Source organism: Dasypus novemcinctus, chromosome 10, assembly GCF_030445035.2.
Source record: "Dasypus novemcinctus isolate mDasNov1 chromosome 10, mDasNov1.1.hap2, whole genome shotgun sequence".
NCBI classification, from domain to species: domain Eukaryota; kingdom Metazoa; phylum Chordata; class Mammalia; order Cingulata; family Dasypodidae; genus Dasypus; species Dasypus novemcinctus.
Genome location: NC_080682.1, coordinates 75,089,348 through 75,116,329, shown reverse-complemented (window position 1 = coordinate 75,116,329; position 26,982 = coordinate 75,089,348). Strand labels below are relative to the sequence as shown.

At 38.4% G+C, this 26,982-nt stretch overlaps 1 protein-coding gene across 3 annotated transcripts in view; it reads right to left on the bottom strand.

Moving 5' to 3' along the window:
- The window catches only part of UEVLD (UEV and lactate/malate dehyrogenase domains), a 118,717-nt gene that overhangs the window by 2,808 nt on the left and 88,927 nt on the right, over positions 1-26,982 (bottom strand). For 2 of the 3 annotated variants that reach the window (XM_004484256.4, XM_004484257.4), the window contains 4 exons: positions 10,298-10,468; positions 9,164-9,337; positions 2,002-2,065; positions 128-251 (listed from right to left, as the gene is read on the bottom strand). In XM_004484256.4, the coding sequence (XP_004484313.2) occupies positions 128-251; positions 2,002-2,065; positions 9,164-9,337; positions 10,298-10,468 (533 nt within the window). Of the gene's footprint in view, positions 1-127; positions 252-2,001; positions 2,066-3,805; positions 7,964-9,163; positions 9,338-10,297; positions 10,469-26,982 lie in introns of those variants that run through there. The other variant, XM_004484259.4, reaches the window with a different exon arrangement.

The window sequence follows — 26,982 nt, the reverse complement described above, 5'->3', positions numbered from 1 at the left end:
CCATGGTACTCTAAAGGCCGGTGACGTTAAAGACACCTGGGTTACAGTATGAACAGCAGTTTTGCTGTTCTTATATTAATAATATAAAAGTTAAAAAATATGATGAGAAAATTAGCATAGCAATTACCTTAGCTAAAACTGATACAGAATGTATTTTCTTTTTATTGTTTATAATACTGTCAACCAGGTCAGCTACTGATAGTCCAACAGACCAGGATCTTTGACCTTTTACCCTTAACAGTTCCATGGCTCTGGTTTACAAAGAAACAAAAAAAACACAACTTGTAAATATACAACATGCACATTTAGCTTTACATTTTGTTTAAGGTATTAATTAGATATTTTTGTGGCACAGAAATACAGCAATTGCTAGGACACTCTACAGATAATCTAATGGTTACATAAGTTTAAAATTCCAGATAAGCAGTTCATAGACAGTACAAATGACCTAATAATGTAAAGAAGATGCTCACCACCACTAATTTTAACTAAATGTGAATGAAACAATAAATATAAGTTTTGTCTATAAAAATTGGCAAAGATTTAAAAGACTGATAACTAATTTTAGTGAAGCTATGGCTAAATATGCATTCCCATAACTGCTATTGAGTGTGTATAGTGAGTGATATTTAGGAAGGAGATTTGGCAACATTTGATCTAGAAATTCTAGGAATTTATCCTACAGCAATATGCTCAAGTGTGCAAAGATATAAATACAGCATGTTTGCTATAGCCTTGTCTGAAGACGGCAAAACTTTAGAATCAAGGCATCAGAAGGAGACTGGTTAAATAAATCCTACGAAAAGTAATGCCATATAGCTGTTGAGAAGAATAGGGTACATTTATATGCACTGTATGGAATGATCATATTATTTTAATTTATCATCAAGGAATAAGGCAAGTTTTAAGACAGTCTGAACAGTATTAACCTCTTATTATAAAAAAAATAACAAAAATGATAATGTTTATGGAAGCATCAAAAAAATTTTTTTTGGACAAGTGGTTACTACACTGTTATGTTAAGAGTCCCTGGAGGATAGAATTACCCCAGCTTTTCATGTTCTACTTTACAGATATGTGCAGTATTTGCAGTTTTGTAAGCATATGTTCATTTGTAAATAACTAAAAAGATAATAAATGAAAAAAACATGTGAATTTCTCCTTAAAAACAATAAATGCAGGATTAGAGAGAGAATCAGTAGAATGGATTATATGACACATTACTCTCAATAAGAAAGAAAACACTCTCTCTGGTTATAGTCTAGTAACTATCAACTGACAGATTTAAAGAACTAAGAATTCCCACCATTCAGACTACAGGAAAGTCTGCTGTTATATGATAGTGAAAGAACAAATGGCATGAAAATATATAGTGTGTAATATCCAACCTATAGGGCACAGACCCTAGAAGGCCTCAGAATAAAGGAAAAGATATATGAACCTGTGTACTACTACACTTTGTTCCTGGGATTGAACCCAGGACCTCATTTGTGGGAAGCCAGTGCTCAACCACTGAACCACATCAGCTCCCCTGAGTTGGTTCTTTTGTTTGCTTGCTTGTCATTTGTTTTTTTGTCCTTAGGAGGCACCAGGAACTGAAACTGGCACCTCGCACATGGGAAGCAGGTGCTCAACTGCTTGAGCCACATCTGCTCCCCATATTCATTTTTAAAATGATAAAATGGCAAATTATCTTTGACAGTAAAAACAGATTCTTCATATCTGCAGATAATTAGATAAAGGAGCAGGAAATCACTGTTTACACATAAGGAACCTGCTCTACTCTATATCTTATGTATCTGAAATAAAGCATGCAAAATACTCTTCAGATAAGAAATCAAAGAATACAAAACATTGCTTACTTATACTTTTGGATTTATCCATACTAGCCAGTTTTGTTTGCATTCACCTGGAAGGTACATACCATGTAAACAGGTGTTATGTTAACTATTAAGTACATGATTTTACTTGGATTGCATGCAAATTTGCCCTCATCGTTACCTGTTGGACAGCTGCACCTGAGAGTTATAACTCATTGCTTCTTCTTGGGTACCCCATGTAGACACTAAAAATTAAGTGAAAAATTAATTATATTCTACCAATGATCCTTGTAGGATTAAGGTATGATAAGTGATATTTTTTTAGGAGGTACCAGGGATTAAACCTGGGACCTTGTACATGTGAAGCAGGTGCTCAACTACTGAGCTACACCAGCTCCTATAAATGATCTTTTTTGAAAAATCCTGGGTTACCTGCATGCTGCAGAGCACCGCCTGACCCACAGATGCCGTAGAGAGCCGACTCAGCAAGGTGCCACAACAAAAAAAGAAGGGAGACAAGTGAACACAGAGGAGCCCACTGCGAATGGACACAGAAAGCAGACAGCAACAAGTAAGCTGCAAGGGGGGGGAGGGGAAATAAAATACAGACACAGAAGAACGTACAGCGAGTGGACACAGAGAACAGACAGCACACAAAAAGCCTCAAGGGGGGAGATAAAAAAAAGCCCAAAGTCCTGGTTACCCATTTCCTCTCATAAAATTAAAAAATTTAAAGCTGTGTGCATGAAGTGGATATTTATACCACTCTTGAATATTATACCGGAATTCCCAATAATGTTCTGAAACTTTTCAAAACTTCATGTTTCTCATTTGTGTAAAGACATTCTTTGGACAAATCTGTATTTGTCAAATAAAATACAACCAGATATATAAAAATATCTTATATTTATGATACAGGTATTCTAAATCACTTTCAAAATTAGGCCACTAATTTTAGGCCACTTAGTGGTAGAGTTAGCAACAAAGGACATCATATTTATCCAGATCCTCTCTTCCTCAAACTTATTTTAAGCTTCTGGAGGGCAAGTACCATGTATTTTTCTGTTGGGTATTCCTGAACATACTCCCTGGCATGGCGCTGGATGCACAGAAGATAATATAGAATTGACCTCACACACAATCCATAATTACATTTTTTAACAAGGAGGAAAATATGTTGCAACAGTTAAGTTGAAAAACATGAGAAAGTTTTAACATTGTTATGTTAAGTAAAAAGAAACAAAACTAAAACTCATTATGTGAAAAATATAAATGTGGACAGAAGTTAATGGATTTTTTATAAGGTTTTATTTGGGTTGAAGGGTTGTAGTGGACCATGTTCTTAAACTTAATCCATTCTTGTGGGTATGGATGCATTGTAAGTAGGACTTTTTTTTTTTTAAAGATTTATTTTTTATTTATTTCTCCCGTTCCCCCCCCCCCCCCCATTTTCTGCTCTCTGTGTCCAGTCGCTGTGTGTGTTCTTCTGTGTCCACTTGGATTCTTGTCAGTGGCACTGGGAATCTGTGTCTCTTTTTATTGTGTCATCTTGCTGCGTCAGCTCTCCATGTGTGTGGTGCCTACTTCTGGGCAGGCTGCCCTTTATTCGCGTGGGGTGGCTCTCCTTGCAGGGGCACACTCCTTGCATGTGGGGCTCCCCTATGTGGGACTGCACTTCTTGCACACATCAGCACTGCACATGGGACAGCTCACCACATGAGTCACCTGGGTTTGAACCCTGGGCCTCCCATATGGTAGGCAGACGCTCTATGAGTTGAGCCAAATCTGCTTCCCAACATCCTAGTTTTTGTAGCCCTTTCAAATACACTACCTAATCAATCATGAGCTTTTTGGTTCCATTCCTAAAGAACAATAATCCTCTGGTCCCCCAAAGTTTAATGAAAAATGACTTTGGCATATTTTTTTCCATTATATATAAAACCGCAGATAAGACTGATGGCCTAAACAGATGATCTAACACTATGTTTGTTTTTTTTTTAAATATTTATTTCTCTCCCTTTCCCTTCCCCCACCACCCCGGTTGTCTGTTCTCTGTGTCTATTTGCGGCGTCTTCTTTGTCTGCTTCTGTTGTTGTCAGTGGCATGGGAATCTGTCTCTTTTTGTTGCGTCATCTTGTTGTGTCAGCTCTCTGTGTGTGTGGCACCATTCCTGGGCAGGCTGCACTTTCTTTCGCGCTGGGTAGCTCTCCTTACAGGTTGCACTCCTTGTGCGTGGCAGGGCACTCCTTGCGCACATCAGTACTTTGCATGGGCCAGCTCCACAAGGGTCAAGGAGGCCCGGGGTTTGAACCGCGGACCTCCCATGTGGTAGACGGACGCCCTAACCACTGGGCCAAGTCCGCCGCCCATAACAGTATGTTCTGAGGTCCAGCCCTTGGATTCCTAAAATACCATTTGAAAGGATTCCTAAAATACTGTTTGAAAAGGTTATCTTCAGTTTATATATGAGTTTAATATCCTAGAGAAATAGCAGCTCCAAAGCATATGCTCTGCTGACCATCTAATTTGAGGCAATGTGATATGAATGAGCTAGGTCACAACAAAGGAGTGTCAGAAGCATTTGTTCATTTCAAAACACATTTACTGAAGCCTAATATAGGCCATTCAAGCTCAAAGAACTTATAATCTGGTGGGGCAGACAGACTGGTAAATATACAATTATAACATAGCATGACAGAGTTGTAATAGAGGTATGCACTTATGTAACCTAGAGGATTAGGAAAGGCTTCCTGGGAGAGATGATGCTCAAGCCCAGTCTAGAAAGGTGAGCAGGAGTTAGCCAACTGAATGAGGGTTCAAGAATAAGCAGCAGGTAGGTACAAAGGCAAGGAGGCATGAGAGCATGAACCATTCGGGAAACTGTAAGTTAACCATCTGACTAGCATAGCATGCAAAGCAGAATGGTAGACAATGAAGCTGGGGAGGGAAGCAGGAAACAGGTCCTAAAAGGTCTTACATGTCATTTGATTCCAATTACCAGGTTGTAGCTGTCTTTTTTCTCTGAAATACTTGATGAGAATAATTTTTTTTACTTACACACTGCTATCCTTGTAACTTTGTTTCCAAATCCTAAAGTTGTTTTACTTCAAATATAGTTTTACATGTTGTTTTGCCAATTTTGTACGCATCACTATTTTGCTTCACTATTATAAAAGCTACGATTTATGGAGTGTTTACTCTTTGCCAGACACCATGTTAAATGCTTCAAATAAAGTATCAAATTAGATCACAGCAAGAAAGAACACAGCTTTGGCGTCAGACAGACCAGCACTCAAATCTTAGTACTGCCCTTAATAGATGTATGACCTTGGGCAAATTACTTAATCTCATAACATTTCCTCACCTATGAATTGAGAAAACCACCATTTCCTTCACAGGGTGTTTGTAAAATTTAAATGAGATATACAAAGCATGATGCATAGTAGGCACTCAATAAGAAGTAATGAGGGGAAGCGGCTGTGGCTCAACTACCAGGGTTCAGTACCCAGGGCTTCTGGACCTGTGTGGTGAGCTGGCCCACGCGCAGTGCTGCCACACACAAGGTGTGCTGTGCCACACAGGGGTGTCCCCTGTGTAGGGGTGCCCCATGCGCAAGCAGTGCGCCCCGCAAGGAGAGCTTCCTGGAGTGAAAAAAAGTGCAGCTCGCCCAGGAGCAGCGCCACACACACAGAGATTGATGCAGTAAGATGATGCAACAATAAAAGCGAGACAGTTTCCGTGTGCCGCATGACAGGAATGCAAGCGGACACAGAAGAACTCACAGCAAATGGACACATGGAGCAGACAAAAGGGGAAAGAGGAGAGAAATAAAATAAATCTTTAAAAAAAAAGTAATTAGAATTATTCCCGTGGTGATGTTACACAAATAACAGAACCAGTAAGATTGATAGTGGCTGAAAAAAGTGGAGAGCTCAGAGTATTGGTGTCTACTTATGAAACCAGCAGAGGGAGCCTCAAACCCATTTCTGGCTTCAGGGCCAAGTTAAGCCTACTATCCATTGATAAAACAATCTCTGAAACAAGAACAGCAGACAGGATAAAAAAATTTGAAAGTGGTTACCTCTAGACAGAGTCAGAGATGGGTTGGGGAGAAACACAAAGGTATCAATAGTGTTATAATTCTTAAATTGAATGTGGATTCATGAGGGTTTTATTCTACTATACTTTAAAACTTATGTACATTATATGTATAATTTTATATGTATCAAATATTACATAACACTATATATAAGTAATTCTAATTCATATGTACTTATATTCCTCTATTTCTAAATCCCATTTGATAGCTCAAGACACAATTACCATATCCCTTTTCTGTGCTTATATCCTACTTCCCTTGGACCTCTCACATAGGAGGACAGTACTGCCTTCTATTATAGTAATTTCTTAGTAGATTCTAAGCTTCCTGAAGACAGGTACTAGTTCTTATACATCTATGTAGCTCCAATAGCAGCCAGCACAGTGCCTTAGGCAAAGCAGGTGCTCAATAATAATGTCTGAATAAAATTAAATTCCTACATTTGGGATAAAATTGTGTTTAATTGAACATGAACTGTTTTTTGGTAGGTTTAAAACTGCTTCTGTCTGAAAAGCTCAGAGTTAAATTCTTTTAAGTTGCTTTTATCCTCTACCCAGATATACTGAGTTAGGGTAGGGGATATATTTATCAAGTTACCCTTTATTCTTTAATATTTGAGAAACTAAAATAATCATACTTTGAAATGTTGTTATTCAGTATTTATTGTACATCAACTATATAGTGTATTCCTCAAAAATTGTAACTCATTAAGGGTATTGATTAAATAAATTATGGTATATCAAGTAGTTAAAAAGAATAAGATTGGCGGCGGACTTGGCCCAGTGGTTAAGGCGTCCGTCTACCACATGGGAGGTCCGCGGTTCAAACCCTGGGCCTTCTTGACCCGTTGGAGCTGGCTCATGCGCAGTGCTGATGCGCACAAGGAGTGCCATGCCACGCAGGGGTGTCTCCCGCATAGGGGAGCCCCACACGCAAGGAGTGCGCCCCATAAGGAGAGCCGTCCAGTGCGAAAGAAAGTGCAGCCTGCCCAGGAATGGTGCCACACACACAGAGAGCTGACACAACAAGATGATGCAACAAAAAGAAACACAGATTCCCGTGCCGCTGACAACAACAGAAACGGACAAAGAAGACGCAGCAAATAGACACAGAGAACAGACAACCGGGGTGGGGGGGATGGGGAGAGAAATAAATAATAAATAAAAAAATAAATCTTAAAAAAAAATAATAAGATCTATATATGTCATTATGCAATCATTTCCAAGTCATATTGATAAGTAAAAGGGCAAGGTGAGAATGAAATATGATGTGTATTTCATATATGTGCTTGTCTATGCACAGATTATTTCTGGAAGGCTAGACAAGAAACTTGGAACTGTCTGCCTCTAGGGAAAGGGACTGGGACCTAGCATAGAAGGGAAGCTTAGTTTTCCCTGCATATCTTTTTGTACTATTTGTTTTACAATGTTCATATATTACTTTTTCAACTAAAAAGCAACAGCTTAATAATTTACACTTTCAAAGGAGAAGGTACACACACACACATTCAATCAAACTGGATAAGAACAGCAGTGCAAGAGAAGAAGATATATGAGATAGTATGTGGTTAATAACCTTATAGTAGGAATTGCTTTTAGCTCAAAGGAGTGAAGAAATCATTGTAGAGTGATGTGATCAGGGAAAGCTTTATAGTATATTGTATGAAGGACTTAACCTAGACACTGAAGGATGAGATTTGAATATACTGATGTAGGAGGTGGGGAGGATTATAGGGGAGGTAAATGTAGGGGGGGTAAAGGGGCCTTGTGGCTGTAGCAAAGCTGTGGAATGGGGCTGGGAGGCACAAAACCTGGTTCTAATCCTTCTTTAATCCTAAAAGCTGTAGGCTCCTAAAGCAGGTCACTCTTATCATTCTTGCATCCTTAATTGGCTCCCTAAAACAATAGGTAATAGATGAGCCCGCGAGTCCTTCCATGGCTACATCCATAATCACAGGAAGGAAGTTTATGCCTACATTTTGAGGCACTCTGAATGCCAAGTTAAGGAATTTACTGGTTTGGTCAGACGAAGTCAGTGAAAGTATCTGAAAAAAAGAATAAGTTTTAGGAAAACTGAGTTAATATGTGAAAACATACTATAAATATTAGTAAGTTTTGGCTAATATCTATTAATCTGAGATCATATACAGGGTAGACTAGAGGGAAGGAGCAAACTAACTGAATGATTTGCAGTTAAGTCCACCAAATGAGATCAAAATGGGTCAGCCCTTGAATGGTGGTAGTGAGTAAAATTTAGGATCTTGGATTGTCTGAATCCCTAGACATTCATTTTTTCTAATACATCCATACAACGTTCTTATTTCTTACCGTTTTTCTAGAGTCCTTTGATTACTGTTTAGTGACAGAGCATTTGGACCTTAAAAAGTGTTACTGCTCAATCATATTATCAGGTTTTATAAGGATTTATTCTATAGCCTAATTCTTTTTATTACTGAACTTTCTAGGTAGCCAGTGAAGATATATATACAGCTTTAAAATATTGTTGTATTTTATTAAATAATTTTCTTGAAAATTATTCAAATACTACATTATCCATAATGGAAAAACTAGAAAAGAGAGAAGTACAAATTTTAAAAAGTAACTTGTCTAATCTTAAACTTACAGAAAACTAAATAAAGTGAGAATGACATATTTGAAGAATCAATTCACAATACAGGGCCTGTTATATAGAAAGCACTCAATGTGGGACAGAAGTCAACTAAGGGAAGCAGACTTGGCCCAGTGGTTAGGGCGTCCATCTACCACATGGGAGGTCCATGGTTTAAACCCCGGGCCTTCTTGACCCGTGTGCAGCTGGCCCATGTGCAGTGCTGATGTGCGCAAGGAGTGCCATGCCACGCAGGGGTGTGCCCCGTGTAGGGGAGCCCCAAGTGCAAGGAGTGCGCCCCGTAAGGAGAGCCGCCCAGCGCGAAAGAAAGTGCAGCCTGCCCAGGAATGGTGCCGCACACACGGAGAGCTGACACAACAAGATGATGCAACAAAAAGAAACACAGATTCCCGTGCCGCTGACAACAACAGAAGCAGACAAAGATGATGCAGCAAATAGACACAGAGAACAGACAACCAGGGTTGGGTGGGGAGGGGAGAGAAATAAATAAATAAATCTTCAAAAAAAAAAAGAAGTCAACTAAGCTCCACAACTCTGGATTCCCTAGATATATCTAAACGCCATGGCCACTGGTGAGTTAGATTATCAATATAACGAATAAAAATGCATTTCTTACCTTTGTCTTCTCCTTGCTCACCAATAACCCATACTTCTTTTCCTGAAGTCTGTGCTTTCAAAACATTTGTAATAATGTACTGTAATCTCTGTGAATCCAGATTACATCCAATTCCAATAACTCGATTTTCAGGAAATGCACTCAGTTTCCATGTAACATAGGTCATGATTTCCACTAAATATTGCATATAAGTTGAAAACAAAAGGTTATTTTTTATATACTTCAAGCTAGCTCACAAACAACATTTTTACTATTTTAAAAATTACAGTATCTTAGAACTATATCCTCTTCTTCGGTTCTATATGCAATAGAAGGCATAAGATAAGCTTACATATATATAACACAATAACCAGATTTGAACATGACTTTACATAACTTTGTTGCTAAATATAAACTGTTTAGTGAAAAATAAAGTCCAAGAATAGTTAAGCAAAAAGGATGAAAAGATTAAAAAAAGGATACTGATGACCAGGGAATAAAATTTCTTTTCATTTATACAGTTCTCTTTTATATCTATCTTAGCAGGATAAATTTCTATCTTTAAATGAAAATACTGATTGATATACTACCATGCAGTATAACATTATGAATAAAAACACCATTACTTTTTTTCTTACATGCCAAAAGGATGCCAGGAATTGAAAAGACTAGTGTGTCTTAACCAACTAGTATATAAAAATAAGTAAAATGCATCCATATCCTATACTGGATACATTTTTAAAATATGCTCACCAATTTGGATCCAGTACCACTGAACTCTTTGAAAATATTTCTTCAAGTAAAACACTTCTGAAGAAAGATGCAAAATGCTAAAAAAAATGCACTCTTGCACACTCACTAACATTTTATGATACTTTAGAGTTAACATAAGCCAATGTATTTTTCTCCTGGGTTGAAAACCTGGAACATATACCACATTACATAAAAAACTCTAAGTTGTAACCTTCCTATTTGATGTCAGTCCTAAGAGGTAACTAGTTGCCAAGATACGGACTCTATTGTTCTTTAGAAGAGCAATTTAACTGAATAATGTCTAGCTGTCCCTTTATAACCTAAAGTTTTTGACTTATTGGTAATGGGAATTCTCCTGATATACTGGACCATCAAATTTAATTTAAAATAAAAGAGTTTTACCTGGCTGAGATGCAACAAGCAGGACACTGTGTTGACTATAATGTCCCAAAACTGGAACAAGAGCTCTGAACATATCCACGTTGCTCTGCACCACATCAAGATAGGATTGAGAATTACCCAAAGAGTTGAGTGTGAGGATCACCACCTTGGAATGAGTAGAGGCAGACAAATCTAATGAATAAAAAGAAAGAGTCTGAGCTCAAGATATAGGTTTTAATTAAGCTCTAGTTCATGACATAAGGTTTTCCCTTTCTCTAAGTAGAGCACTGTTAGGCACACTGGATCCAAGATTTAGCCTATTTCTATAGGAACTATGTAGCTCTGAAGTGGCTGAGGTTTGCCTTTAGAAAGAGTGTAGCCAGAGTGTAGCCCAAGGAGGAAAGATATCAATAAAGAAAAAATAAATTATAGGCTCCAGAATCTACAAACAAATACTTAAGTTTTAAAAAATAAAATTCATTTTTTGTAGGGGATAATAAGTAAATATGCAATAGAAAAAATGAACCTATAATCAATTATAATAATTATTTTTAAACTGTGAGCTGAGGAGTCCTAGAGTTCCTTAAAAGTTAGGAAATGAGAGGGAAACGGACTTTGGCCCAGTGGTTAGGGCGTCCGTCTACCATATGGGAGGTCCGCGGTTCAAACTCCGGGCCTCCTTGACCCATGTGGAGCTGGCCATGCGCAGTGCTGATGCGCGCAAGGAGTGCCCTGCCACGCAGGGGTGTCCCCCGCGTAGGGGAGCCCCACGCGCAAGGAGTGCGCCCGTGAGGAGAGCCGCCCAGCGTGAAAAGAGGGAGCAGCCTGCCCAGGAATGGCGCCGCTCACACTTCCCGTGCCACTGACGACAACAGAAGCAGACAAAGAAACAAGACGCAGCAAATAGACACCAAGAACAGACAACCAGGGGAGGGGGGGGAAATTAAATAAATAAAAAAAAAAAAAAAAAAAAAAAGTTAGGAAATGAGAAAGGGGTCAATCAGATACATCACAAAAGATCAACCATAAAAAAGGAGGCTACAATAAAGAAAAAGGGAGACAAAAAGATATAAGGGATATTGAAAACAAGACAAAATGACTGAAGTATGTCTTGCCTTTATAGTATAACACAATGTTAATGCATTAAACTCCCCAATCAAAACACACAGATTGGTAGAATAGATTTTTAAAACACAATCCAACCAAGGTTCTTTAAAAGATACCCACCTTAGACCCCCAAAACACAAATATGTTGACAGTGAAGGGATGGAAAAAGATACTCCAAGCAAACAGTAACCAAAAGAGAGGAGTAGCTATAGTAATATCAGGTGAAATAGACTTTCAGTCAAAAGCTGTTAAAAGAGACAAAGGACACTCACTATATATTAATAAAGGTTCAATCCACTAAGAAAAAATAAGAATCATAAATATTTATGCACCTAACCACAGTGCCTAAAAATACATGAGGCAAACACTGGCAAAACTGAAGGGAGAAACAGACATCTCTGCAATAAATAGTTGGAACCTTCAATATACCACTTCATCAATGGATAGAAAATCTAGATAGAAGATCAATAAAGATACAGAGAACATGAATAATAAGAGACATAAACTATTCCTAACAGACATATACAGAACACTGTACCCTAAAACAGCAGGATAACACATTCTTCTCAAGTGGACATGGATCATTCTCTAGGATAGACCATATGTTGAGTCACAAAACAAGTCTCAATAAATTAAAAAATACTGAAATCATACAATGTAAATTCTCCAAACACAATGGAATCGAGCTACAAATAAATCCATAACAGAGGGAGAAATGGAAAATTCACAAATATGTGGAAATTATACCACATACTCTTAAACAACCAATGGCTTAAAGAGGAAATCAGAAGCAAAATTAGGCAATATCTTGAGGTGAATGACAATGAAATACAACATTCCAAAACTTATGGGATGCAGTGAATGCAATACTTCAAAAGAAATAAATAGCTCTAAATGCTTACATTAAAAAAGAAGAAAGACTTCAAATCAGAGACCTAACCTCAAAACTGGAAGAACTAGAGAGGGAAGAGGAAACTAAACCCAAAGTGAATAGAAAGAAGAAAAGAACAAAGATTAGAGCAGAGAACAACAGCAAAAAAATACAATCAAGAAAATCAAAAGTTAGTTCTTTGAAAAGATCAATAAAACTGACAAATCTTTAGCTAGACTGACAAAGAAAAAAAGAGAGGATACAAGTAACTAAAATAGAAATGAAAAGGTGGCCATTACTACTGACCTCACTGAAATAGAAAGGACTATAAGAGGATACTATGAACAACTGTATGCCAATGAATTAGATAACCTAGATGAAATGGACAAATTCTTACAAACAACAGACTACCAACATTGACCCAAAAAGAAATAGAAGAACTCAACAAATCTGTTATTTTATCAGTAAAGAGATTCCCTAGGTAATCAGAAAGTCGCAACAAAGAAAAGCCCAAGGCCAGATTACTTCACAGGGTAATTCTACCAAATATTCTAAGAAGATTTAATTCCAATTTTGCTCAAACTCTTCCAAAAAATTGAAGGTCAGGGAACACTTCCTAATTCATTCTAGGAGGCCAACATTACCCTAATATCAAAGCCACATAAAGATACCACAAGAAAATTAGATCAAGGTCTCTTTTGAATATAGATGTAAAAATCCTCAACAAAACACCAGCAAACCAAATCCAACAGCATTATCAAAACAATTATAAGGATTCACATCTATCCCAGAAAAATAGCTAGAGGACAGGCAGAAAAAGACTGGAAAAAATGCTCTAGGTTTAGGACACTAGGAGAAGGCTGCATACCACCCAGGAGAGGGGCACAGGAAAAGAATCTCAATGGAAAAACTCTTACACTCCAACTAGCTTTGAACTGTGAGGGCTGCTGAAGAGTGCCATCCACTGGGGGACCAAGGAAGTGCAGGTGAGGAAACTAAAAATAAATAGGAGACCCTTTTTCTGGTCCTTACAGCCTCTCTCCCCAAGGCCACTGGAAGTGTGTCTGCAAACCACTACTGGGTCCACGGCCCACGGGTGAGCAACTAACATGGACAATCCTAAAGACCTAGAAAAGGATGAGTCAAGAATCAAAGAACAGCAGTAACACTCAGCCTCCTGCCGCTAAATCCCTATGAGAGAGAAAGTGAGCATCAGAACAAACTCACCATCATAATCAGATGCCTAGACATCAGCAAAAAATTACAAGCCATAAAAAGAAACTAGAAGAAATGACCGAAGCCCCAGAGACTCAGGATTTGACACAACTAACCAATGAAGTTCATATAAATTTTCAAAGTCAAATTGATGAGCTGAAAGACAGTATGGCTACAGAGACAAAGAACATCAAGAAGACACTGGGTGAGCACAAAGAAGAATTTGAAAATCTGAAGAGGAGAAAAAACAGAGCTTATGGGAAGAATAGACATAATTGGTGGGTTCAAAAATACATTAGAGGCAGACTTGAAATGACAGAAGAAAAAATAAGTGACAAAGAAGAGAAAACAGCTGAAACTGAGGAAAGAACAGAGAGAAAGGAATGGAAAAAACTGAGCAGAGGCTCAGGGTGTTGAATGATAATATAAAGCAACTCTGTCATGGAAGTTCCAAAAGGAAAAGAGAAAAGGGGCAGAAAGAGTATTTGAGGAAATAATGGCTAAAAATTTCCCAACTCTCACAAAAGAAATGAACTTACATGTCCAAGAAGCACAGTGTACCCCAATCAGAATAAATCTGAATAGATTTTATACTCCAAGACACACACTACTCAGAATGTCAAATGTCAAAGGTAAAGAGAAAATTCTAAAAGCAGCAAGGGAGAAGCAAACCGTTACATACAAGGAATGCCCAATAAGATGTGGTGCAGATTTCTCATCAGAAACCATGGAGACAATACAACTGATTGTAACTTGAGTTAGAGTAGGATGAGCAGGAAGGTGAATGGTCTTGCTGTTCAACAGTGATGAATGTTAAGATTCTGAGTGCTACATAAAATGTCCACGATGGGGTTGGGGGGTAGCAGAGAAACCATAAAGGGGTGAAGACAGTAGAATAACAGAATAATGAAAGAGAAAAATTGCCAGTCAAGAATTCTTTATCCAGCAAAACTGTCCTTCAAATATGAAGTTGAGTTTAAATATTCACACATAAACAGAAACTAAGTTTGTAAAAAAGAATTCACCTTTGCAGGAAGTATTAAAGTGAGTCTTATAGCCCAAAAGAAAAAATAGGAGAAAGAGGTTTGGAGGAGAGTGTAGAAGCAAGATTAGCAGAAATGATAAACAAAAGAGTAAAAAGACAGATGAAAATAAGATGTGACACATGAAAGCCAAAGAATAAAATGTTGGAAGTAAATAATGGATTTACAGTAATATCACTAAATGTGAATGGACTAAACTCCCCAATGAAAAGATTTAGGTTGGCATAATGGATTAAAAAAAAAAACATGAGCCATTCATATGTTGCCTACAAGAGACTCACCTTAGACCCAGGGATCAAATAGGCTGAAAATAACAGTAAAGCAACAGTACCCCCCCCCCCAAAAAAGCAGTAGCTATATTAATATTGGACAAAAAAGACTTCACATGCAAAAGTTATGTATATTATGTATATTATATGCAAAAGCCATTGTAAATTAATAAAAGGGACAATCCTTCAGGAAGAAATAACAGTCATAAATATCTATGCACCTAACCAGGGTGCCCAAAATACATGTGGCAAACTCTGGCAAAACAAAAGGGAGAAATAGGCATCTCTATAATAATAGTTGGAGACTTCAACACCCCACTCACATCATTAGATAGAACAACCAGACAGAAAATCAACAAGGAAACAGAGAACTTGAACAATATAAGTAAGCTAGACCAAACAGACATATATAGAATGTTGTATCCCATATTAGTGGATTATGCATTCTTTCCAAGTGTTCATGGATCTTTCTCCAGGATAGACCATATGTTATGTCACAAGGCAGGTCTCAATAAATATAAAAAGACTGAAATTATACAAAACACCTTCTCTGATCATAATGGAATCAAACTGGAAATCAATAATAGACAGGAAAAGGGAAAAATCACAAATGTGTGGTGGCTAAACAACACACTCCTAAAAAATCAGTGGGTCAAAGAAGAAATTGTAAGGGAAATTAGTAAATACACTGAAACAAAATGAAAACAAGAGCACAACTTATCAAAATGTATGGGGGGAAATGGATGTGGCTCAAGCGATTAGGCTCCTGTCTACCATATGGGAGGCCCCAGGTTTGATTCCTGGGGCCTCCTGGTGAAGGCAAGCTGGTCTGCATTGAGGAGAGCTGGCAGCCTGTGACACAGAGTGGTGGTGGCTGGCACCATGGAGAGCTGGTGCTCCACACCACAGAGAGCTAGTACAGCAAGATGACACAACGAAAGGAGATGCAGAGGAGAGACAGTGAGAGATGCAGCACATCAGGAGATGAGATGGCTCTGGCAACTGAGTACCTCTCTCCCACAATGGAAGTCCTGGGATTGGTTCCTGATGCCTCCTAAAGAGAAAGATGAGAAGAAAAAAGACAAGCAGACACGGAAGAACACATAGCAAATGGACACAGACAGCAAATAGCAAGCAAAAACAATAACAAGGGGGAGAATAAAACAAACAAACAAAAAACACATACAGGTCACAGCAAAGGCAGTGTTGATAGGGAATTTCATAGCCCTAAATATCTAAATTAAAAAAGAAGAAAGAGTTAAAATCAAAGACCAAACTGCATACTTGAAGAAACTAGAAAAAGTACAGCAAACTAATCCTAAAGTAAGCAGAAGGAAAGAAATAATATAGATTAGAGCAGAAAATAAATGAAATTGAGAACAAGGAAAAAAAAAAAAACAATAGAGAAAATAAACAAAACCAAAAGCTGGTACTTAGAGAAGATCAACAAAATTGATAAACCCTTAGTTAGACTAACAAAGAAAATAATAAAGATAGAAATATAATAAATAAGATCAGAAATTAAAGGGGGAAGTTATAACTTACCCCATAGGAATAAAAAGGATCATAAGAGGATGTTATGAGAAACTGTATGTCAACAAACTACTCAACCTGGATGAAATGGACAAACTCCTGAAATGCACATATAACCTACATTGACTCTATAAGAAATACAGGAATACACAGCCCGGCATTCCACCCACTCCCTGCATGGTCCGCCCGGAACCGGCTTTCTGCGCGACCGTAGCCGCGTTCCACCGTTGTGCGGCCCTTGAGGCGCCTGAGCCCGCAATGTTGGGCCCCAGTGGGACCTAGGCAGGCCGGTGGAGGTAGGCGCGGAAGGCGAAGACGACGCCTTGGAGGAAACTGAATATGCTGCCATCAACTCCATGTTGGACCAGATCAACTCCTGCCTGGACCACTTGGCGGAGAAGAACGACCACCTCCACACCCGCCTCCAGGAGCTGCTCGAGTCCAACCCGCAGACGCGCCTTGAGTTCCAGCAGCAGCTTGGGAGTCCTCCAGCGATGCCAGCCCCTAGGTTCTGGAAACCCCCACTGGGCCCCAGCCCTGCCTCTCTGGGCCAGGTCTGGCCTGGCCACTCACCACCTGGCTTAAATACCCTCTAAAGGGCTGGCCTGCTGGTTCCCTGGTGGGTTTGCCTACCTGAGCCATCCTCTGGCACTCCCTGGGCCAGCCCCCACCACCTGACAGGCCCTCCTGGGGCCAGGTGTGGGCCTGCAATTCACCCACCTTGCCTGCCTGCCCGCGCAACCCACGGACACTTCCACTCCACCTAAGCCTTGAGGGTCCACATTAAACGGGTCTCTCCAGTGGAAAAAAAACCAAACAGGAATACAACAAACCAATCACATTTAAAGAGATTGAAACAGTCATTAAAATCTCAACAGAGAAAAGTTCAAGAGCAGATGGCTTCACAGGTAAATTCTACCAAGCATTTCAAGAATCAACACCAATACTTTTAGTCTTCCAAAAAATTGAAAAGGAGGAAAAATAACCCAAAACATTTAAAAAAATAATAATTTATTTCTCCCCTCTCTCCTTGTTTGTGCTTGCTGTCTGCTCTCTGTGTTTATCAGTCTGCTTTTTAGGAGGCACTAGGAACCAAACCCAGGGCCTCCCGTGTGGGAGGAAGGCACCCAATCACTTGAGCCACATCTGCTCCCTGATTGTTTATGCCTATCATTATGTTTCCTTGTTGTGTCATCTTGTTGTGTCAGTGCGCTGCACCAGCCCATTGCATCAGCTCACTGTCTTGTCTTCCCTAGGAGGCAGCAGGAACTGAACCCGGGACTTCTCATGTGGTAGGTGGGCACCCAACTGCTTGAGCCACATATGCTTCCTCACCAACACATTTTATGAAGCTAACATCACCCTAATACCAAAGCCAGATAAAGATACAAGAAATGAAAATCACAGACCAATCTCTCTAATGAATATAGATGCAAAAATTTTCAACAAAATACTTGCAAATAGAATCCAACAATATATCAAAAGAATTATACACCATGACCAAGTAGGTATGCAAAGGGTGGTTCAACATAAGAAAATCAATTAATGTAATACTCCAAACTACAATAACAAACTGAAGGGGAAAAATCACATGATCATTTCGATTGATGCAGAAAAGTCATTCAACAAAATCTAACATCCTTTCTTGGGTAAAAATACTTTGAAAGACAGGAATAGAAGGACAATTTCTCAATATGATAAAGGGCATATAAGAAAAACCCACAGCCAACATTGTATTCAATGAGGAAAGGTTGAAAGCTTTCCCCCTAAGATCAGGAACAAGAAAAGAATACCTACTGTCATCACTGCTATTCAACATTGTACTGGAAGTTCTAGACAGAGCAACTAGGCAAGAGAAAGAAATAAAAGGGATCCAAATTGGAAAAGAAGAAGTAAAACTATCCCTATCTGTAGGTGACATGACCCTGTATCTAGAAAATCCTGAAAAATCTACAAGAAAGCTACTAGAACAAAGCAGTAGAGTACAAGATTAATACACAAAAATCAGTGGTGTTTCTATCAGCAAAGATCAATTAAAAAAGGAAATCAAAATAATAATTCAATTTACAAAAGCAATTAAAAAATAAAACATCTAGAAATAAATTTAACCAAGAATGTAAAGGACTTATACATGGAAAAATTACTGCTCAAAGAAATTACAGAAAACCTAAATAAATGGAAAGAAATCCCATATCCATAGATTGAAAGACTAAATATCATTAAGGTGTCTTTAAAAAATAAAATAAAATAAAAATAAAATTATATGGAAGGGCAAAGGGCCCTGAATAAGCCAAAAACATCTTGAAAGAGAAGAACAATATTGGAGAACTTATATTTCCCAATTTTAAAACTTATTTCCAAACAGCACAATCAAAATAGTGTGGTGCTGGCATAAGAACAGACTTATAGGCCAATGGAATAGAATTGAGAGTTCATAAATTCCCACATATCTATGGCCAACTGATTTTTTTTTTTTAGGAGGTACCTGGGACTGAACCTGGGACCTCATACATGGACGCAGGCACTCAATCATCAACCTACACATCCACTCCTCAAAGATTATGGTTTTTGTTGTTGTTGTTGTTGTTTTAGGAGATATCAGGGATTGAGCCCAGGACCTTCTACATGGGAAGCAGGCGCTGAAAGCACTGAGCACACTTGCTCCCACCAATGGATTTTTAAATAACAGTGCCAAGACCACTTAATGGGGAAATACAGTGGTGCTGTAGAAACTGGATATCCACATAAAAAAGAATAAAATTAGAACTTTACCTCATACCACACACAAAAATTAACTCTAAATGGATCAAGAACCTAAACATACCCAACAAGGATTTAATATTCAAAATAGATAAAGAACTCCTACAAAAGACAACCTAATTTAAAAAGGGGCAAAAGACTTAAATACACATTTCTCCAAAGATATACGAATGGCCCATAAGTACTCAAAAAGATGCTCAACATCATTGGTCACCAGGGAAACACAAATCAAAATCACAATGAGATACCTCTTCATACTCACTAGGATAGCTATTTTAAAAAGAAATCAACAACAGAAAATAACAAGACTTGGCAAGGATGTGGAGAAATTATACATTGTTGTTGGTAGTATAAACTGGTACAGCAACTGTGGAAATAAGTTTGATGGCTTCTCAGAAAGCCGAACCATAAGACCCAACTTCTTGGTATATACTTAAAGGAATTGAAAGCAGAGACACCAGGACTCAGACGGCTATTTGTATACCAATGTTCATAGCAGTATTATTCACAATAGCCAAAAGGTAGAAGCAACCCAAGTGTCCATCAACAGATGAATGATAAACAAATGTGGAAAATACATACAATGGAATATAATTCAAGAGTTTAAAAAGAAACGAAGTCCTGATACATGCTACATGCTATAATAGGGATGAACCTTAAAGAGATCATGTTGAGTGAATTAAATCAGACACAAAAGGACAGGACTTATATGACATAACTAGAATAAGCAAATTCACTAAGATAAAATAGATTACTGGTTACCAGGGGTGAGGCAGGAGGAGAATTGGGAATTAATGCTAATGGAGAAGGGTTTCTGTTTAGGTAATGGATAGTGGTGATAGAAGACAACTAATGTGAATGCAATCAATTCCACTAAATTGTATGCATGAAAGTGGTTAAAGGGAAACGGACTTGGCCCAGTGGTTAGGGCGTCCATCTACCACATGGGAGATCCGTGGTTTAAACCCAGGGCCTCCTTGACTTGTGTGGAGCTGGCCCATGCGCAGTGCTGATGCGCGCAAGAAGTGCCGTGCCACGCAGTGGTGTCCCCCGCGTAGGGGAGCCCCACGCGCAAGGAGTGCACCCTGTAAGGAGAGCTGCCCAGCGTGAAAGAAAGTCCAGCCTGCCCAAGAATGGCACCGCACACACAGAGAGCTGATGCAGCAAGATGACGCAACAAAAAGAAACACAGATTCCTGGTGCTGCTGATAAGGATAGAAGTGGTCACAGAAGAACACACAGCGAATGGACACAGAGAGCAGACAACTTGGGGGCGAGGGGGGAATAAATAAAAATAAATAAATAAATCTTAAAAAAAAAAAAAAGAAAGTGGTTAAAATGGGAAATTTTATGTTGTATTTATGGTACCACAATCAATAATATTAATAAAGAACCACTGGCTATAGAGCTAATTTTACTTTGCTCTATTATATCAAGAACAATTTATGTTTTTACTTTACAACTACTGAACACCTTTTTCCCATGCACACACACACATATATCTGTGCACACATTAATGCTTGTAAAGGCATCTGACTCTTCCTGGAATGAATCATAAAAAATTGGTAACAGACCTGTGTTTGAAACCCTAGTGCAGCCAGTTACAACTGTGTGACCGAAGCCACAATCTGAGACTTAATTTCTTTCATCTATAAAATGGAGTAAGAGAAGTAAAATAGTGTGACTATATGTAAGGTATTTAAAACATATTATTGACTCCCTGAAAAAAAAAAAAGGCAACTACTGTTATTATTATTAAGCGATAAAAGATAAATGTAATAGTGTTTTCAGCCAGGAAATAATACAACCGAAATATCACAGGACATTTATTCCAATAGCTATGTTTAACACAGAATAAGAGAGTAATAGAAGGGAAGAAGGAAACCTCCTCCACTGTTAGTGAGAGTATAAGTTGGTGCAACTTTTTTATTAATATAAATTCTAAAAAAACCCATGCCTTTTGACCCAGTAATTCCACTTTTTCCCACCAGTTATACTCAGATAAGTACATAAAAGATGTCTGCATTACAATGTTCTCTGCAGTGCTATTTAGCAGGAAAAAAAAACAAAAACAAAAAATACCTAAATGTCCTCCAATAGGGGACTGACTAGTCAAATAAAATAGTCAATAAATATGATGGAATATTATGAAGTTGATCAATTAAATAAACTATTTAGATCTGTATGTACTATTAATAAAAGACCTTCAAAAATATTCTATTAACTGCAAAAAGTAGGTGAAGAACCAGTTCTCCCAGGTTCTACCCATAAAGTAACTACTCTTACCAGTTTCTTAATATCTTTCCAGATTTAGTCCATGCACATATACATATCATAAATGGAGCAAAGTGCAATGCCAGGATGACTAGCCAGTTGCAATAATCTATGCCTGTCATGTTGGGGCATTACTAATAATTCCAAATGAGCTTTATTTCCTGGAATTATTAACACATTTCTTTGTATCATAGAATATATTTATGAGATGTTAGTTAATTATCATAGTTAACATAATATCTGAAGTTACTTCATATAATAGTAATTAACTTAAGTGCTATAAAAAATGTACAGCCCAAAATAATAATGACATGAAAATTGCCTCAAGATGATGTATATTCATTCAACATTCAAAAGCTAATTACTGAGATCCTACCAGGTCCAGGCACCATGTACTCGTCACCTACTCCAAGGTTCCTACTCTTTCAATTATCTTAAGCAAGAGCTGTTGATGGTAAAGGAAATACGTAGGAAGAAACAATTTCCACAGGTCCTCAATGGCTTCACAACCTCTAGAGTCCATGTACTAAAGAGTATCCCGAAATGATGTGGAAGAGTTAAGAGGTCCCTTAAGAACTTCAGTACGTGGAAGTGATAGGCACAAGAGAATTTCAACTCCCCAAGGGATCCTCTATATGAGGCCTCAAAAAGGATCATTAAAGCAATTATTGTACTCTTTCCAGAGAATGAAAATGAACTCGTATCCTACAAGGATCCAGAGGCTTACTAGACCAACTATAATTTTTAATAAACTATACGCAATATTTCAACTTTTCTGATCCACTGTTCTTAGTACATTCAGGCTATGAGATCAAGTATTCCAATATTTGGAAAAGACAGGCAATGAATAACAGGGGCTTAAGGAAAGACAAAGAAAGCCAAATAACTATAATGCATTATAAGCTAACATTAGCAATAACCTGACAGAAAAGTTTTAGGAAATGTGTTTAATTTAATGGACCCCCAAGGTTTTTTTGTTTTTTAACTTTTCATTTTGAAATATGTTCAAACTTACAGGGCAATTACAAAAACAATACAAACCCCATACAGAGAACTCTACAATACCTCTACCCTACCCCAGGCCCAGATTCACAATTTCAACTTTTTGCTACCCTTCCCTCCCATCTTCCCTTCCTCCCTTACCTTCCTCCCTTTTTTCCATCCATCCAATTAATTTTCTGAAAACTTGAGTGTGGACTATATACATCATACCCCTTAAACACTAAATACTGCCAGGTACATTTCCTAAGAACAAGGATATTCACTTCTGTAACCACCTTAGGTACAGTTATCGAATTCAAGCAATTTAATATTGACATAAAGCTAACAGTCTATATTCCGATTTTATCATAAGTCTTAATAATGTCCCTTTGAACTTTTTCTCCTCTCTTGCTGGATCCTATCCAGAATCATGCATTGCATTAAATTCTTTCTCTTTAGTCACTCTTCTTTTTTTTTAATTGTGAGAAAAGATATATTACATAAACCTGATCTCAAGCATACCAGTCAATGGGATTAATCACATTCACAATATTGCAGTATCCTCACCATCTTCTATCATTAAAACGTTCCCACGTCCCCGAACAGAAAGCCTATACCAATTATGCACTAACTCCCCATTCCCCCTGCCCCCTCCCCTGGCATGTTTCTATATAAGCTTGCACGTTTGCTATATTTTTGTTGTAGTTACCAAGGGGCTTAAATGTAACATATATTAAATCTATAACAATTTCTCTTACTTTGATATCAATTTAACTTCAATGATATATACAAACTATGTTTTTATACCCTTCTGCTCCCCCTCCTTTTTATAGTTCTTATCACTAATTACATATTTATATTATATAAATCAGAAACCACTGATTTATCATTACATTTCATGCACTTTACTTTTGGATCCTGTAAGAAGTAAAAACTGAAGTTACAAACAAAAATGCATTAGTATTGATATAAATATTTACCCATCTCATTACCCTCACCAGAGATCTTTATTCTTGATATGGTCTCGATCAATTCTCTATTGTCCTATTCTTTCAACCTTCAGAATTTACTTTACCATCTCTTGTAGGACCAGTTTAGTGGTGATGAACTCAACTTATATTTATCTGGGAATGTCTTAATCTCACCATCATTTTTGAAAGACAGTTTTGCTACCAACAGAATTCTAGGTTGGCAGTTTTTGCTTTTGGTACTTTAAATATATCATCCTACTGCCTTCTTGCCTCCTTGGTTTCTGATGAGAAATCAGCATTTAATCTTGAGATTCCCTTGTATATGACATGTTGCTATTCTCTGTAGCTTCCAAAATTCTCTTTATCTTTGGCACTCGACAGTCTGATTAGAATATGCTGTAGCATGAGTCTATTTGGGTTTATCCTGTTTGGAGTTCACTGATCATCTTGGATAGGTATATTCATGCTTTTAATTAAATTTGGAAAGTTTTAAATTATTTTTTCCTTGAATCTTCTCTCTCTTCTCCTTCTGGGACTCCCACAATGGGTACACTTGATGGTATCCCACAGGTTCCTCAGGCTGTGTTCCTTTTTCTTCTTTCTTTCTTCTTTTTGTTCCTCAGACTGAATGATTTCAATTGCCTTATCTTCAAGTTCACTGAGTTCTGTCTTCTGTCACTCCAATCTGCTGTTGAACCCTTCAAAGCAATTTTTTTGGTTGTTCTTAGAAACTATTTTAAATACCCTAAGAGCCCTTTTTTTCCTTTTTTAGAGAATTTGTAGGTTTACAAAACAATCATGCATAAAATACAGGATTCCCACACACCACACCTTCCAATGGTGTGTTACATTTGTTACAATTGATGATAGCACATTTTTATAACTATACTATTAGCTATAGTTCATGAATTAATTTAGGGTTCACTGTGTAGTGTACTTCCATGGATTTTTAAAAATTTTTTATCCTATTATGTATACTTTCTAACATTTCCTCTATTAATCATATTCAGATATATTTCATGCTGTTATGTTCACAATGTTGTGCTACTATCACCACCATACATTATCAAAACATTTCTATCATTCCAAACTGGAACTCCATACATTTTAAGTCTTACCTTCCCATCCTTGTCCTCACCCTATTCCCCAGTAACCATTAGTCTAGATTCTGAGTATGAGTTTGCTTATTCTAATTATGTCAAATCAGTGAGATGATATATTTGTCCTTTTGTGTCTGGCTTATTTCACTCAACATGATGTCTTCAAGGTTCATCCACGTTGTCACATGTATTGGGACTTCATTCCTGAACAATATTCCATTGTATGTGTATACCACATTTTCTAAATATACTCGTTCACTGAGTGATGGACACTTGGGTTGTTTCCATCTTTTAGCTATTGTGAATGCCACCATGAACATTGGTGTGCAAATATCTGTTCAAGTTCCTGCTTTCAATTCTTTAGGGTATATACCCACTAGTGAGATTTCTGGGTCATATGGTAGTTTTATACTTAGCTTTCTGAGGAACTACCAAACTAGCTTTCACAGTGGCTGTCACACTAATTTTTAATTCTGTTACTGGGATCTTCAACTCTGATGGGTACCTTATCATAATTTCCTTCTCTCCACTGATGTTTTCTCTTTGTGTTCATCTATCCTCTTCCTGATTTCCTTTAGCTCTTTGAACACATTCAGGACCATTTAAAAAATGTCTTTTTCTGTAATGCCATACCTGGGAGAGTTTAACACTTTACTCTTTAAAATAATTAATTTCTACCCCACCCTCCACCCTCACTGTCTGCTCTGTGTTCACTTGCTGTGCATTCTTCTGTGTCTGCTTGTTTTCTCTTTAGGTGGCACCAGGAACCAATCTGGGACCTTTAGGAGAGGGAGAGACACGCTCAATCTTTTGCACCACTACAGCTCCCTGGTCTGCTGCATCTCTCATTGTCTCTCCTGTGTTTCTTTTTGTTGCATCATCTTGCTGCACCAGCTCTGCTTGGACCAGCTTTCCATGTAGGCCAGCATTCCACTCAGGCCGGCTTGCTGCATGGGCCAGCACTTCATTTGGGCTAGATGGCCGCGTGGGCTGGCTTGTCTTCACCAGGCAGCCCTGGGAATCAAACCCTGGACCTCCCGTATGATAGACGGGAGCCCAATCCCTTGGGCCACATCTGCTTCCCTAACACCGTACTCTTTTCCTTTGCTTAGGCCATCATTTCCTATCTCTTTGTTTTGTAACCTTCTGTTGAAACCTGGAAATTCTGCTATTTTAATGTGCTAGCACTGAATTTAGATTCTGTGGTATCTGTTCCTTAAACTTTAATCCAACTGTTTCAGTCTACTGGGCTGCTGACAGCAATATACCAGAAATAGGACAGCTTGTACAATGATGATTATTTTATTATGACATTACAGTTCTGAAGCTAAGAAAAATGTCTAAATCAAGGCATCATGAGATGACGCTTTCTCCCTGAAGAATGGCTGCTAGCAACCCTGGGCTCCTCAGTCACATGGCAAGTTACGTGGTGGTGTTTTCTGATCTCTCCCTTCTCTTCCGGGTTTTACTCCTATTAGCTTCTGGCTTCTGTGGGTTTCTCCCTCTCTTCATCTGAATTTCATTTTCTTAGAAAGGATTCCAGTAAGAGAATTAAGATCTCCTAGTCCATGCCTTACTGAAATAACCTAATCAAAAAGCCCTTAACCAAAGTAACCGAATCAAAAGGTCGTACTTAACACTAGATTTACACCTACAAGAATGGATTAGTTTTCCGGGAAGATGGCAAACTAGGAAGACATGGGAATCTCTTCTGTCCCAGAAAAATAGCTAGAGGACATGCAGAAATGGTGTGGGAAAAAAAGTGTTCTAGGGTATGGGATACCAGGGTAAGATGGACACTACCCAGAAGAGAAGGGCAAGGGAAATTAATCACCATGGCAAAACTATGAATTAAAAGCCTCAGTGGCAACTACCGACATCTACAATTGTTTGCCTTGGGAGCTGAAGCCGGACTAAAGAGTTCCAAACCTCTCCATCTTCCTCTCTACTAACTGGGACTAGTTGTTGGGGGCACAGAGGGGAGTGGAATTAGTTCCTACCTGGGAAAAGGGAAGAGGCTGTCAGGAGAGGCTGGAGAACTACCTCCGAGAAAATTTGAATTACAAGGTTTTTAGCCTACAGACAGGATTCTCTATCACATTGATCCAGTCATTGTTGCTGCAGACACACTCCAATCATGCTTTGAACTGAGAGGGCTGCCAAAGAGGGTGACCTTCTGGTGGACCAAGGAAGTGCAAGTGAGGAAACAAAAAGCAAGTAAGAGAGGCTTTTTCTGGCCTTTATAGCCTCCCTCCCCAAGGTCCTTGGAAATGGGTCTGTAACTCATTATTGGGTCAAAGGCCCAGATCTCAGCAACTAACATGGACAATCCTAAAGACCTAGAACAGGTTGAACCGAGAATCAAGGAGAGCAGTAACACAAAGCAACTCACTACTAAATCCCTATAGGGAGAGAAATTGAGCATCAGAATAAATCTACCATGAAAATCAGATGCCTGGACATGAACAAATAATTGCAGGGAAGCAGATTTGGCCCAATGGATAGGATGTCTGCCTACCACATGGGAGGTCCAAGGCTCAAACCCAGGGCCTCCTGCCCATGTGGTGAGCTGGTCCATGTGC